This window comes from Triticum aestivum, chromosome 2B, assembly GCF_018294505.1.
Source record: "Triticum aestivum cultivar Chinese Spring chromosome 2B, IWGSC CS RefSeq v2.1, whole genome shotgun sequence".
Classification (NCBI taxonomy): domain Eukaryota; kingdom Viridiplantae; phylum Streptophyta; class Magnoliopsida; order Poales; family Poaceae; genus Triticum; species Triticum aestivum.
This window is the reverse complement of record NC_057798.1, coordinates 699594530-699608704: the sequence shown is the minus strand read 5'-3', so window position 1 is coordinate 699608704 and position 14175 is coordinate 699594530. Positions and strand designations below refer to the sequence as shown.

At 45.4% G+C, this 14175-nt stretch overlaps 1 protein-coding gene and 1 pseudogene across 1 annotated transcript; both read right to left on the bottom strand.

Annotated features, from left to right (window-relative positions):
- Positions 1–502: 502 nt before the first annotated feature.
- On the bottom strand, positions 503–3364 carry LOC123042153 (BTB/POZ and MATH domain-containing protein 2-like). The gene is made up of 2 exons (XM_044464671.1): positions 2160–3364; positions 503–1002 (listed from the first exon to the last, which is right to left on the bottom strand). Exons 1-2 carry the CDS (start codon positions 3351–3353, stop codon positions 778–780), a joined length of 1419 nt encoding a protein of 472 aa, XP_044320606.1. The 5' UTR covers positions 3354–3364; the 3' UTR covers positions 503–777.
- A 4088-nt stretch (positions 3365–7452) lies between these two features.
- On the bottom strand, positions 7453–8550 carry LOC123039419 (BTB/POZ and MATH domain-containing protein 2-like; annotated as a pseudogene).
- Positions 8551–14175: the final 5625 nt, after the last annotated feature.

Sequence of the window (14175 nt, the reverse complement as noted above, 5' to 3'; positions counted from 1 at the left end):
CTTTTCAAAGACTAATACACCTTATATTCTGAAACACATGGAGCAGAAAATTTATGAAAATCCAACAACATCAACGACGCAGCAAAGCTCACCCAATCCTTTAGATGAAGATGATGCCCAAGTGCATGCCAAATTTGGCGGCTCTGTCTCTTGGAGGTCCTCACAGGTATAGGGCGTGCATGTGCATGTCCATGTGGATGAGTGTACGTGTGTGTATGTGAACGTCTGCATTTGTACTGTATTTCTAAAAAATTATGAAGGTTTTCTCACACAAACACATGGTGCAACTGCAAGTGCAAACAAGTATCTAACAACACAACAAACTAACTAGAACAATGTTGCTTTGAAAATACTAAATCGATGCAATCATGAAATTTGGACCTTTTTCGCAACATCACAACTCGAGGACTAACCTAAGTCGATCAATTTCTCTCGTTTGACAACCAAATGATGTAAGAAACATACGATAACTATTTCGTAAGTAATAGTCCATGAACGTTGATAGCACAAGTTAAATATAATGGAATTTGGTCTAGAATATGACGCTCAACAAAAATTCCAATCTGGTGAGCTTTATACAAAGAAAGCATTACTCCCTTCATTCCTTTATGTAAGAGTATATGGTAGTAAAACTAGATACAAAGCCTCGTATATCAGATGACCAGAGCAACTGGACTTTGTCTTCTGAAAACGTTGGTGAGCTCTCCAATACTTGGAGACATTGTTGTACGTTGGTTCTTTCAGACGACCCTTCGTTTTCACCCTAGATATTTGCCACTACAAGAAGCCAAGCATGGGTTGGCTTGTTAGGAGCCGCTGTGGATGTGGAAACAGAAGCCAACCGAGGCCAGCGCCAGGACGCAAACCGAGGGCAAAACCGCAGGCCAGCGCCAGGACGCAAACCGAGGGCAAAACCGCATGGCGTACTCGCGAGGCACGTCGCTTCATGTTGCGTGATATAGGAGTCCTGCCTCGCTGCATCCGTACGACCTGCTTGCGAACCTGACAAGAATCAAGATATGTGATATTGTAAATTGTAAAAAGAATGTTGTAAACTTCAAAGCACAATAAGGCCAGATTGAGCTATTTTAACATGGTCCAAAATAGATATGGGTCATTTAACGTCTAATATTACTCTTACCTCTTGGGGGTAAAACGATATCTATGGTGGTGTAGGGCTAATATGAACATCCTACATTGCAAACCAGGAAACAAACTATATATCACTAATAAAATCTAGCATCAAATAAGGGAAGATATAGCAATATCAATTAATGCTCTCTCTATCTTCCATATTTGGTTGCGTATAACAATTTTCAATGTTGGCATGTAAAATATATACCAGTACGAACAAAGATTGTTGGTATAAAATACTTAAGAAATATATGTTGTAGAAACACTTGAGTAATTTAGAACAAGAGAATGGCATTAATACACATATAAGAGTAGGTGTGTTTTTGTAAGTAAATAAATATATTATCAATCTATTACCAAAATTTTTAGATAGGCATACTAATTCTAAAAATATAGCCATAAAATATTTATATTTGAATAATTCTGTAGTACACGGAATAAGTACAAGAATATAAATATAAGATATTCAACTTGAAGTGTCTCTATGATGCACATATATTTTCCTTCTAAAACTGTAGGACGTGATAAGGAGCATTGGAATCATATTTCAACTTATAATATATATGCACACATAGAATAATATTTTATTTTCAAGCATGTAGTAGCATATATATCTCAATTTATCTTGACAGTTGAGATCAAATTGCATCTTAAAATTTCTCGGATGAGATTAAATTGTTCCCACTGGCACTGCATATGCCTGGTCTGATCACACGCCCTTGGGTGCCAGTATCAGCGCATAAAAACAGTTATATACATCTCTAAAATGCAAACACAAAACAGAGAAAGTAGTAATAACAGAGCACAAATGGTATGTTGATTCATCTCAAAGTCCAAACCATGTGGTGCAGATTGAAAAACTAGGCGAAAGATGATGGATACGGATGTTTGTAGAATTCATAGTGCAAACCATCATGAGGAAATATTGGTCAAAATAATGAGAAACATTGGCCGACTGCGATTATGTTCCAGTAAGTTCTAACATAAATTTATTTAAAGACAATTCTACCATAAATTACACGTACCCCTATTGACGACGGCAGATTCTGTTTCAAAATATCCACCATCACCCCCGGATAGCGTGTCATGAGGTGCTTGAATCCATTGGTCTCCTTCATGGCGTCGAGCACATCCTGCGACGACACAAATGCGATGCAAGCATTTTTGAGAAGGACGCGGTCATACCACTCTGCCAAAGTTAAGGTGGTTGCCACTGTTTGCTCGTTTATGTTTTGGCATAGTTTTCCTTCGCACATCGTCGCTAGCCTGTCCAGGCCATATCGAACTCCGACAACGAACAAATGTTGCAGCGTTGCGTTTTTCTCAAGATCACAACCATGTGGGAGCGTATCCGTGTACATGAAATAAAGAAGCGCCTCGAAGATGACGGGGTCCATGTCATCAACCTTGACGGGTTTTGTAGGGTCCTCCTTCGTCGGGTCCAAAAGCTCTGCCCTGAAGGCCGGTGATCGTGCCGCCAGCACGTGTCTATGAGCACGGAACGATTTGTCACCCACGATGAACGTTACATCCACGCCTTCCTCGTCCTTCAACATCCTTGCAAAATCCTCTTGCAGATTCGACGGCGGGGCCGGGATGGTCAAAGTGTCATGCTTCCTCATGACAGTCAAAACACACCTGATCGTTACACAGTCCTCGTTGTCGGATAGCAGCCGTCGCAGCTTGGACTTCTGGACAAAGTGCTCGAAGCCCCAAAAAATACCTGCGGACTGGAAGGTATGTTCTATGCTCCCATGCACAAGCACTTGGCCATCCTTGCCCAATAAACTCAGGGTGTAGTTGGTCTGCAACCCTAGTTCTCCATTGCATAGACGCAGATAAGCGGAGGCGTGGGCGCCTCCGTCCTCCTTCAACCCGTCGGGGTAGAACGTGATGTCCCACTCGCAGCCTCCAACGCAGAACGTGCTCGACGAGATGAAGTTCCCGGCGCCCATGCCGTCGAGCAGCGAGAAGCCCGTGACCTCGAAATTGTGTGCCGCGGTGTCGCCCTCGGTAAAACTCGTCGACCACGTCTCGGGCACATCCTGCTTCACCGGAGAAGAAGAAGAACCGATGGTGTTTCCCATCGGAATAGGTAGGAGATCGAGCGAAGGGCGAAGGGCGACGGGCTGGTGCTGCAGGTTCGTGACATCCGCGTCGCTTATGTATATATTATGCCAAAAGTGTTCAGAGTTCACGTCGCGTACGCACGGACACATAGATGGAATATAATCCTTCAAAATTCTGTAAGGATAGAGTTCACGTAGGGTACGGGAGCGGCTGGGGTTGCAACTTGCAAGGCACCGGCAGGCGGCAGTGCCGTCAGGAACCGGGAGCCATATGGCGGCGCCTTCCTCGGACGTGCCGAACGGGTCTCGATCGCCCATGAAATTCTTGGCACGGATCAGGCCCTCGATTGCGTTTGCTTGGCCCTGGATTAGATGGGCCAGCAATTTTGTTTCGAGTAGGAAAACATGGCAGAAGAAAGTTCTCTTTATTTATTTATTTTTGTATACAAGGGTCGAACTGCCCTTGCTTAATGCATGTACCTGGCGTTGTACAAAAATATTTTTCCTAAGAAAAGACACCCAAAGCATCTTAAATCAGATAATACCAAGGAACACAGAATATGACGGACAGAAAAAAGACAAACAATCAACAAAAAAAAAACTACAATAAGAAACCATGCTGACCGTTTTATGCCTACCGCTGTGTTTTTTTTCGGAGTTTGAAAATTGCATTGAACTGGCAATAAATGAAAGTGACACGTGAAAACGGCCTCAGCATACCAGTTAATAAAGCCTCATGTTCGTCTTTGCATTCTCAGGTGTAGAACCATTTGATTTTATTAAAAAGATATTCGAGCTGTTTCTTTTTACTCAGCTTTTAAGATCTGCCTTAAGTCAAACTTTGTAAAGCTTGATCAAATTTATACTGAAAATATCAACATCTACAGTACTAAAGATCTACAATATGAATTCCATGATGCACCTAATGATATTGAATTGATATTGTGAATGTTGATATTTTCTCCTCCAGCCCTTAGGTCTCTTATAGGGGAAAGAAGGCAGGTCTCGCGCGGGGCCGTCCCTCCAATCGTTTTCTTTTGCAGGAGTAGATCATTTCGACCGAAAATGAAGTGTCCCAAGGTCAATTTTACCCTTGCTTCCAAGTGATGTTATCCTCGGTATATCGCCCTCAAGGTGAATGGTGCGAGAATTACTCTCCCACTTCCGCATAACAAGCTCAATTCACCAACACAATCCGCTCATCCATGAGCTATGCCATTTGGAAGGTTTTGGCACCTCCCAAGGTCAATTACTTGTCTTGCAATTCAAAATCAGATTTGGACTGTGGATAGACTCGAGAAGTGTGGATGGCCAAATTGTGGGTTTTGCCCTCTATGTAACAAATCGAGATATCGTTTGACCACATCTTATTCAAGTGTCGGTTCACCATGAGACTATGGGGCATGATGAAGGCTTGTCTCAACCTCAGACAACATTGACACTTCTGTTGGATAGGTGATCGTTCCATCAAGGATTGGTAGATCAATATGTCTGAGATAAATACGACAAACAGGAAGGTGATGGCGTCCCTCACCGTGCTTACCTGTTGGACAATTTAGTGCGAGAGAAGTGCTAGCACTAGTAGAAAACGGGGCTTTAATCCTGGTTGGTAAGGGCCTTTAGTGCCGGTTCTGGAACCGGCACTAAAGGATGGAGACTAAAGCCCCCCCCCCCCAGTCTCGGTTCAACACAAACCGCCACTAAAGGCCCACCAGGCGGCATGAGCCTGTGCCGTGGTATGGGGGACCTTTAGTACCGGTTGGCAACACCAACCGGGACTGCCCAAGTGTGGAGCACTCATTTCAAATCGTCTAATTTCTCGGCCGGTCAACCATCCTCTCACTACTCCAGCCTGAGCACGATTAACTTTCGAGTTCTAATCCCACTAGTTTCCAAGTCTGCACTTGTTGTTTTCCTGACAATAGTAAGCTGTCAATCCTATTAACTCTCAGGAGTTTAGCTTGAGCATGAAGTCACACGTTTCACCATTTGAGTATGAAACTATTATTCTAAAAAACAATAATTATTTACTAACACTAATATTTCTTGAATAAGTAGTTCGACCATAGTTTGACCAGATTTATCCAAAATTCGAAAAACTGAAATAATTATTTAGTAACACTAATATTTTTGAATAAGTAGTTTGACCACAGTTTGACCAAAATTCAAAAAAACTGAAATTTGAGCATATCTTTTTTTCCTTTTACAATTTGATGATTCTAAAAATTTGCAAAATAGCCTATGGCCATCAAAATTGGATGCGGATTTTCGTGATGAACATTTTGATATATTATACGTTTTTTTCGACATCGTATGCAAAAGATATGGTCGTTTTACTTTTTCATCACACTTTTTGGCAAAACATGTCCAAATTTAAGTTTTTTAATTTTTCTAACTAGTAGATGTAGGAACATAACTACATCTCGAAGTATTTTAATTTTTAAAGTTTTTATCATTTTCTTTTGTTTTTTTCAAAACTGAAAAGGCGATACACCGGGGGGTAGAGTTTGAAAATTGCCCTTTAGTCCCGGTTTGTGTCTCCAACCGGGACTAAAGGTTAAACCCCTTTAGTCCCGGTTTGTGACACAAACCGGGATTATAGGTTAGACCTTTAGTCCCGGTTTGTGTCACAAACCGGGACTAAAGGGCTCGTGGGGCCCCGGCCTGACATCAGCCTGCCACCACCCCTTTAGTACCGGTTCGTTGCACGAACCGGTAGTAAAGGTTCGCCACGAACCGGTACTAAAGAAAGCAGCCCGCCTAGCCGTTGGAACCGCCAGTAATGGTCACATTAGTGCCGGTTCAGTTACAAACCGGGACTAATGAGCTTCACATTAGGCCCTTTTCTACTAGTGTAGAGTGTTCCGTCACAAATCAACAATACCAACCATCATTCTATCCAACATAAAAAAACGAAGCTAAACATTAGTCATCGCTGGCGCAAATCACTTGGGAAACATCATGTCCGATGTCTGAAAAGTAAAGGATTTGTACACGAACTTCTATGACCTCTTTGACGAATTACAAGCTTCCGCGGTGGACGTCGCAACAAGCTAGTCATTGAGATTACTCCCTTGCGGCATCCTTCTGATGCTATCTATAAATTGTGTATATTTTGTAGTTGTGGAAGCCGCTTAGCCATGGCCCCGAGCACAGCGCCATTAATGCTCCCACTTCATGATTCAGGCCAGGGCCTTGGCTCTCCGCTTGGTGCCGCCCCTCCCCCCACCACCGCCGGAGCCTGACTAGCTTCGTGGCTCCTTCCTTAGCCTTGCTTTCTGCCCTCTTTGTTACGACCGGATTGTGTACTCTGTTATTGTGTGTGTGTGTGTGTGCTGGCACCTTGTTGGAGCTTGGTTGTGCTTGCGGTCATTTATTTTATATATAGAGTGGGGCGTAAAGCTTTCTTTTAATAATATTCTAGTATTATTTTTTTTGTAAAAGCAACTCTAGGCTCATTCTTAATTAATGGATGAGCCAAATCTTTGGCCTTCTGTTTTGAATTTTATTTTATTTTTACCCTTTCTGCAGCTGGCTGTAGATCGAACGCTGGTTGCGCTACAAAAGATGAACATTTGGTGCCCGGTTCGAGTGCCGAGGCCCCCTTCCAGCTCAGTCATACTCATCATACATCGGAGCTGAGCAAGTACAAATTTAGTACAAGATCGTACGAGCGGAGCCCGAGGAGCCAAGCACGGATTGCCTCGGTCCCATCCTTTGTAAAACAGCGGCCGTTGTGCATGTAAAAATAGAGGCCAGCAAAGGGGGTCAGCGCCAGGACGCAGACGGAGGGCAAAACTGCACGGCGAACTCGCGAGGCCCACCGCTTCTTATTGCGTGATCTGGGTGTCCTATCCGGCTGGCTCCGTGCGACCTGATTGCAAACCCAAAGACAGGAAACAAGATACGCAAAGTTGTAACAAACTGTAAAAAGAAGTTGAAAACTGTGTAAAGAACAATAATGTCAGGTTGAGAAAACCATCTAGGCATCTCCTGTGACAATACGCTCTTGGGTACCAGTATCAGCGCATGAAAACAGAGCAGATATATATGCTATGCTAATTCAGCCCAAAGTCCAAAATCCAAACCATGTTGTCCAGATAAAACTAACCCGGCAAACGATGATGGATATGGATGTTTTTAGAATGAGAATTCATAGTGCAAACCATCGTGGGAGAGGCTCAGAAAATAAAAACAGACACCGAATGCGATAATTTTTTGTTATGTTCAACTTAGTTTTGAAAGAAATTTATTCTGAGAAAATTCTAGCATAAATTACGCATACCCCCGGTGAAGACAGCTTCTGTTTTAAGATATCCACCAGGGCCCACGGACAGCTTCTCATGAGGTTCTTGAATCCATCGGTTTCCTTGACGACGTCGAGCACATCCTGCGATGACACAAATGTGATGCAAGCATTTTTCAGTCGCACGTGATCATGCTGCTCTGCTAAAGTTAGGGTGGTCGCGAAAGTTTGCTCGTTTATGTTTTGGCATAGCTTCCCTTCGCAAATCGTCACCAGCTTGTCCAGTCCATATCGATCTCCAACTGCCAACAAACGCCACAATATCCCGGTTTTCTCAAGATCGCTACCATGTGGGAGTGTATCAGTGTACATGAAATGAAGAAGTGCCTCGAAGATGTCGGACGTCATGTCATGAACATTGACGGGTTTTGTAGGGTCCTCCTTTGTCATCGGGTCCAAAAGCTCTACCTTGAAGGCCGGCGACCGTGCCGCCAGAATGTGTCGATGAGCACGGAACAATTTGCACCCACGACGAACGCTACATCCACGCCGTCCTCGTCCTTCAACATCCTTCCAAAATCTTCGTGCAGATTGGATGGTGGGGTTGGGATGGTGAAGGCGCGAACCTCTTCGGTGCGATGCTTCCTCATGAGTCATGACAGTCAAAACACACCTAATCGTCACACAGTCGTTGTTGCGGGATACTAGCCGTTGCAGCTTGGACTTCTTGACGAAGCGCTCATACCCCCAAAAGGTACCTGTGGATTTGAAGATATGCCCAAACACTTGGCCGTTCTTGCCCAATAAACTCAGGGTGTAGCTGGTCTGCAACCCTGGCTCTCCTTTGCACAGACCGACAGACGCAAGAAGGCAGAAGCGTGGGCACCTCCGTCCACCTTCCACCCATCTGGGATTCTGGGTAGAAGGTGATGTCCCAGTCGCAGTCGCCGACTCTGAACGTGCTCGACGAGACCAAGTTGCCGGCGCCCATGCCGTCAAGCAGAGAGAAGCCCGCGACCTGGAAACTGTGCGCCACGGTGTCGCCCTCCGTAGAACTCGTCGACCACGTCTCCGGCACGCAGAGCCGAAGGTGTTTCCCATGGCAAAAGGTGGGAGATCGAGCCAAGGGCAACGGGCTGGCGCTGCAGGTTCGTGACATACGCCTCGCTTATGTATTCAGCAGGAACAGGGTACCTATGCCAAAAGTGTTAAGAGTTCAGTTCGCGTACGCATGGAAGAAGATGGAATATAATCCTTCAAAGATGGTTTCCTGATATATTATCTGGTGCAATTCTGTAAAGACAGAGTTCGCGTAGGGTACCGGAGCGGCTGGGATTGGACCAAAAGTGTTAAGAATTCAGTTCGCGCAGTGCCGTCAGAACCAGGAGCCAACGCCGGCGCCTTGGTCGGATGTGCCGAGAGGGTCGTGCCATGAAAATTCTTGCCACGGACCAGGCCGTCGATTGTGTGTGCTCACTCTCCCTGCATTCCAGATGGGCCAGCAATTTTGTCTCCAAAAGAAAACATGGCCAGAAACTTTCTCTATACAAAAGGGTCGAATTGCTCTTGCCTAATGCATTACCTGGCGTTCTACAAAATTATTACTTTTCTAAGAAAAGAGAACCAAAGCATATTATTAATGTGATAACGACAAAGCTAATTTCCAGTCGGCTGGATTTTTGCAACAGATCCGAACGCTCTGGATGCCGTCCGTTATAGATCGTACGACCATCGCGCACCGAAACATGTAGTTCACTAATATTTACAAGCCTTGCCACCGCCTAGTGAAAAAACTGCTTCGTCCGTCTCTCTTCTTCGAATCCCCACACAGCGTCCTCCCAACCCGGCCGCCGCGGAAGAAGCCGCCGCCGTCCGAGCACTCTTCGAAGGCCTCCTCCAGGAGCACGACCATCCCGTCCGCCTGGCCGGCCCGCTCCCCGTCTCCCCCCACGCTCCCCACCACCGGCGCTGAGACCGAGTCATCCGGCGACGACGAGACCGCATCTGAATCCGGCGACTCCTCCCGCCCCGCGCGCGCCCGCCGCGACCTGAGGTGAGTGTGTGAGTGGTTTCCGATGCACTAGTCTCTCTCCATATTTTCTTCGATCCGGTGCTAGCTGATCTGATCCCAACGGTTGTCTCTGTTGTTGTCCGCGAGGGGCCGGGCGAACGGGGTGCGCAGTGGACGGAGTTCGTCTCGTGGGAGCCCAGGGCGTTCGTCTACCACAAGTTCCTGGTAATCACTAATGCTTCCCATCTTGCCCCTCTTCAATATTCAAAATCACTGCTGCTGGCATGGTTTATTCGTTTCTGTACCTGCCCCCGCATGCACATTGTTATGCCTATGTAAAGACTAGATTATTGTAGGCTCCATATCGTATCATCTCAAATTTTGGATGAATTATGTGTGTGTTTTTTGGTGAAATGCGGGCCGGCTTTCTGAATTGCACTTTTGTCTAGAAATGAGACGGCGCTGGACTATCACTTGGTAGAAATGAGTTTGACAGTGATTAATGGAAACATGTTGTTTTTGCTGCACTTCTGTTTTTTGTATTTTGGGATCTTGGCTGGACTGCATGCCATTGCCTTCGGGAAAGGAAAGATTGTAGTGATATTTTTACTGGCTTTAGTTCTACATTCACTGAAGCTCATGTATGGTCGGTTATTACCTGATCTATTATGGAAGAATGGGAATGTAGACGGTGCGAACAAGTACTTGTCAAATCTTGGCAGCCAGGTCTTGCTCGACATACTTGTAGCCCACGCCCTTGGCGTCCAGCGCCATGCGCACACGTGCAATGAATGGGCTCAGCCATTGGCCCAACAACTTCACGTCTCCTTCGACACTCGCCATTGTTGTCGTTTGTTTCCTCCCTTCTCTCCTTGTTGATCTCCTGCTCCTGGTCCTCTTTCAGTCGGACTAATAGCTTTGCCTTTCTGCTGGTGGTTAACTACTTTTATATTGCTTCAGTACTATTAACGCGCATCATCTTGTGAGCTGCTCCCTCTGTTCCATAATGTAAGACTTTTTGACTCTAGTGTAGTGTCAAAAAATGTCTTACATTATGAGACAGAGGGAGTAGGTTGCAACTGGTAACTACTCGAAATTTTCTCCATGGAATTTCTTGGACGAGGGTGATTGTTGTTTGACACTTGTCTCCTCCATATGTTTCTGGCACACTCCTGACTTGACTCTCAAATCTGAAGCTTAAACATGTTGCTACTAGTTTCAGACTTTTGTCAAAGCAGGATAATGGACTTGAAGTGATTGCAGATTTCTTAGCAAGATCAGACAGACAAAAAGGAAGATTCAGACAAGATACAACATGGGTGCCAATGTGCGCATAGGTGCATTCACAAACAGAATTCTGAAGCTTCATGGCGTGCCCCACCAGACCACGTTGTCGACGAGTGCGTCCGTCACCACTCCCTCTGCCATCATGGCTCACATTTTTTGTTCTACAACAGTTGATGTAGCGTCTTTCATTGAATCTTCCACTGTTCAGATTACCAACACGACTCTTATGTAATTATTATGGTGCTAATTCTATAGTTATCAGGGTGCTAATGATATATTTATCACACTTGCTTATGGTAAAATTACCATGTTGAATTTTTCAATGGAGACATATATGTTTTTAACAGGTGTATGATGGTCTGTGGTAACTTACACTTGGGAAAAATTATTGAGACATACCTCGATATCTTCTGTGTAAATATCATGGTAACTTACGCACCATAGAAATGATAACTTACATACAATACTGTAGTAAATTTTGACACTGAAAACATCCCTCCCGTAACTTCCAAATAAATAACCTGGCAATACATGCATCATAGAACTTGATCACTCACGCATAAATACCCGTGTAAAAGTACCCCCCCCCCCCCCCCCCCGATCATTTCCTGATAACTTTGAGGGAAGTGGTGTTGATGAAATATCCCCAATTACTCTGATGTGAACAACATGGTAACTCAGACATCAGAGACCCGATAACTTACGCACCCCGGTCCTGGTAACTTTGGCGAGAAGGGGTGCTGAAATATACCCCCAATAATTTACACACCGCAAACATGATAACTTTTCCCTCCGCCGGAGGGAGGGGTTGTGATGAAATATACTCTCGATAACTTCTGTGTAAATATGATGATAGTTTACGCATCACTATCCTGATAACTTTTATGCAAATAACATGATAACTCATACATCGTAGACATGATAAATTATGTACCCAGTCCTGGTAACTTTGACGGTGGGGGTAGGGGTGAGGGGAGTCGTTGAAACATACCACGGTAACTTCCATGCAAATAACATGATAAATCACACATCATAGACATGATAAATTATGTACCCAGTTCTGGTAACTTTGTCGGTGGGGGTAGGGGTGGGAGGAGTTGTTGAACCATACCACGATAACTCTTATGCAAATAACATGATAACTCACATTTCGCAGACTTGATAACTTATGTACCCGATCCTGGTAATATGGCGACTGTGGCAGGGGGGGTGATGCCCTGCTAATTTCTGTGTAAATAACATGGTAATAGAAACATACAAAATTGATAACTCCCATACAAACGCACTGTAACTTTTGACCTGAAACTTTTTTGTTGAAAAACATACACCAGATAATTTCTGTGTAAATAACATGATGATGTATCATCGCAGACTTGATAACTAATATTTTACGTTTAAACACCATGGTGTCTTTCATTCAAGGGAAAAAAGTTTTTGAAACATTTCACAGGTAATTTCTATGTTAAATTACCATACTTTCCCATGTTTTTAACCTTCTCGTACTGTAGTTACCAGCCTTATCATGGTATAGTTATCATGTTACTCAGACCATAGTTATCACGCTGGTCATTGCCAAAGTTACCAAGCCAAACTTTATTTTTTCTTTTGATATGGCAGAAATAAGAAAGGTTCAAATAACATTGTCATTCTAAAATAGACAACAACAAAAGGTGGCTTAGTTGGTTATTAGGCTCGATAGGTATCACATAGACTTGGGTTCGAATCCTCTTTCAAGCACTTTTATTTTCTTTTCATATTATGCAGCGAAAAACCAGAAAAAATCACTAGCAATTTACTACGGTTTTTGAGAGAAGGGAAAAAAATCAATAGAAGCGGGAGGAACGACGCAGCGGGACAAACGGAACGATCGATCGAAGGTCGTGCGGATCTGTTGCTAACCATCAGTCGACTGGTGGTTAGCACAGTCCATGTGATAAATATCAAGGAACATGGAGTACGGCGGAGAGAGAAAAGACACAAACAATCAACTAGAAAAACATCAATATATTGCAAAGCATAGGTTGTATAATGTATGCTATGTCAACCAAAATCATGCGAGAGCTAACATTGGCGCAAACTCGGCTCATTTTCAACCTGAGCTACAAAATTGACTCATGCTCTACTAATTTATTTTGGAATCAATCTCCGGTGTAGCTAAAAGACGATTCACTGTGAGAAGGCGCGTACGATGGGGCACGGCACAGGCGGCGCTCTCGGCCGGTGCAACACTTCATTGTTGGCTCCAAAGAGAGGTCACGGCATGAATGCGACGATTGTGATCTCGAGCCCCCCCCCCCCACCCCCGCTTGCTTCAAATTTGCGAGTAAACTGACTTTCAGACTAATCAGCGGACGGATGGGGGACTGTATTGGATGACATAATACGCCTGGACCGTGTGGTTCGAATCGGAGGCGGACGGTTTGACGATCGAGATGCCATAAACTATAGGGATACAAAAGTAGTGATCCGAAGAAACATAGACAGATTGAATGCATAAGATTATCGAAGTTCATAAAGCCATCTCCTACAAGCAAATTCGAAAGCATCTAACTAGACCATCACTCCAATCGACTCGGTCTGCTGCTTGGTACATCATTTATGCAACCCTATTTTTCAGGACGGTCAGATCACACCTGATGGTGAAGCAGTCGTCGTCCTGCAGCATGCACTTCTCAATAGTCAGCGGATCTTCCCAACCACGAAAAGTCCCAGCACCATCCTTGAACAGAATAGCTCGTGTTGCCGCCACAGGCTCCGTGCCTTTGTACGCCTTGCCATCGTTCCCCAGAAAACTAAGCGTGAACTTCACCTTGACGCCCGGTTGCTCCACCCTTTCTTTGAGAGACAGTTGGGCGAACGCGTGGCCAACGTACGTGTCAGGGTAGAAATCGATGCACCAGTTATAGCCACCGACACTGAACGTCTTCGAGCTTACATGGTTGAGGGCGCCTGTGCCGTTGTGCTACGAGTAGTTTGTCACCTTGAAATTGTGTGCACCGGTGGCGGCCTCCGTCAGGCACATCGACCACCCCTCTCCCCAGAAAGAGATGATGTTTCCCATGGCAAAGTCGGCGGACGACAAGGAAAAGGGGTGAGCGGCAGCCACGGGGCGGTTCGACGAACGGGATGGAAGGGAGCGCTGACAGTGCAGGGGAGGGAGTGGCCCTGGCACGGCCATCACGGTCGGCAAGCGTGGCATGTGCCAAGCAGAGCGGGGACGGGGGCCAGCGGAGGGAAAGGTCCCCGGGGCGGCACGGCCGTCGCAGTCGGCGATGGCGGCCCGCGCCCGATGGAGCGAGGACGGAGGGTCAGGGGAGGGAGCGCCCCCCAGAGCACCGCGGTCAGAGAGGGCGGGCTGCGCCCGGCGGTGTGAGGACAAGGTCGAGGGTGACGATGAGACGAGGTCAGATGGGGACGGGGATGGGTGG

Bases quoted from the DNA above. Each gene is read 5' to 3' on its own strand.
- LOC123042153 (XM_044464671.1), bottom strand. From the start codon at position 3,353: ATGTGTCCGTGCGTACGCGACGTGAACTCTGAACACTTTTGGCATAAT. The intron at 1,003-2,159 runs GTACGTGTAATT...GATTCTTGTCAG, and splicing joins ATCTGCCGTCGTCAATAGGG to GTTCGCAAGCAGGTCGTACG.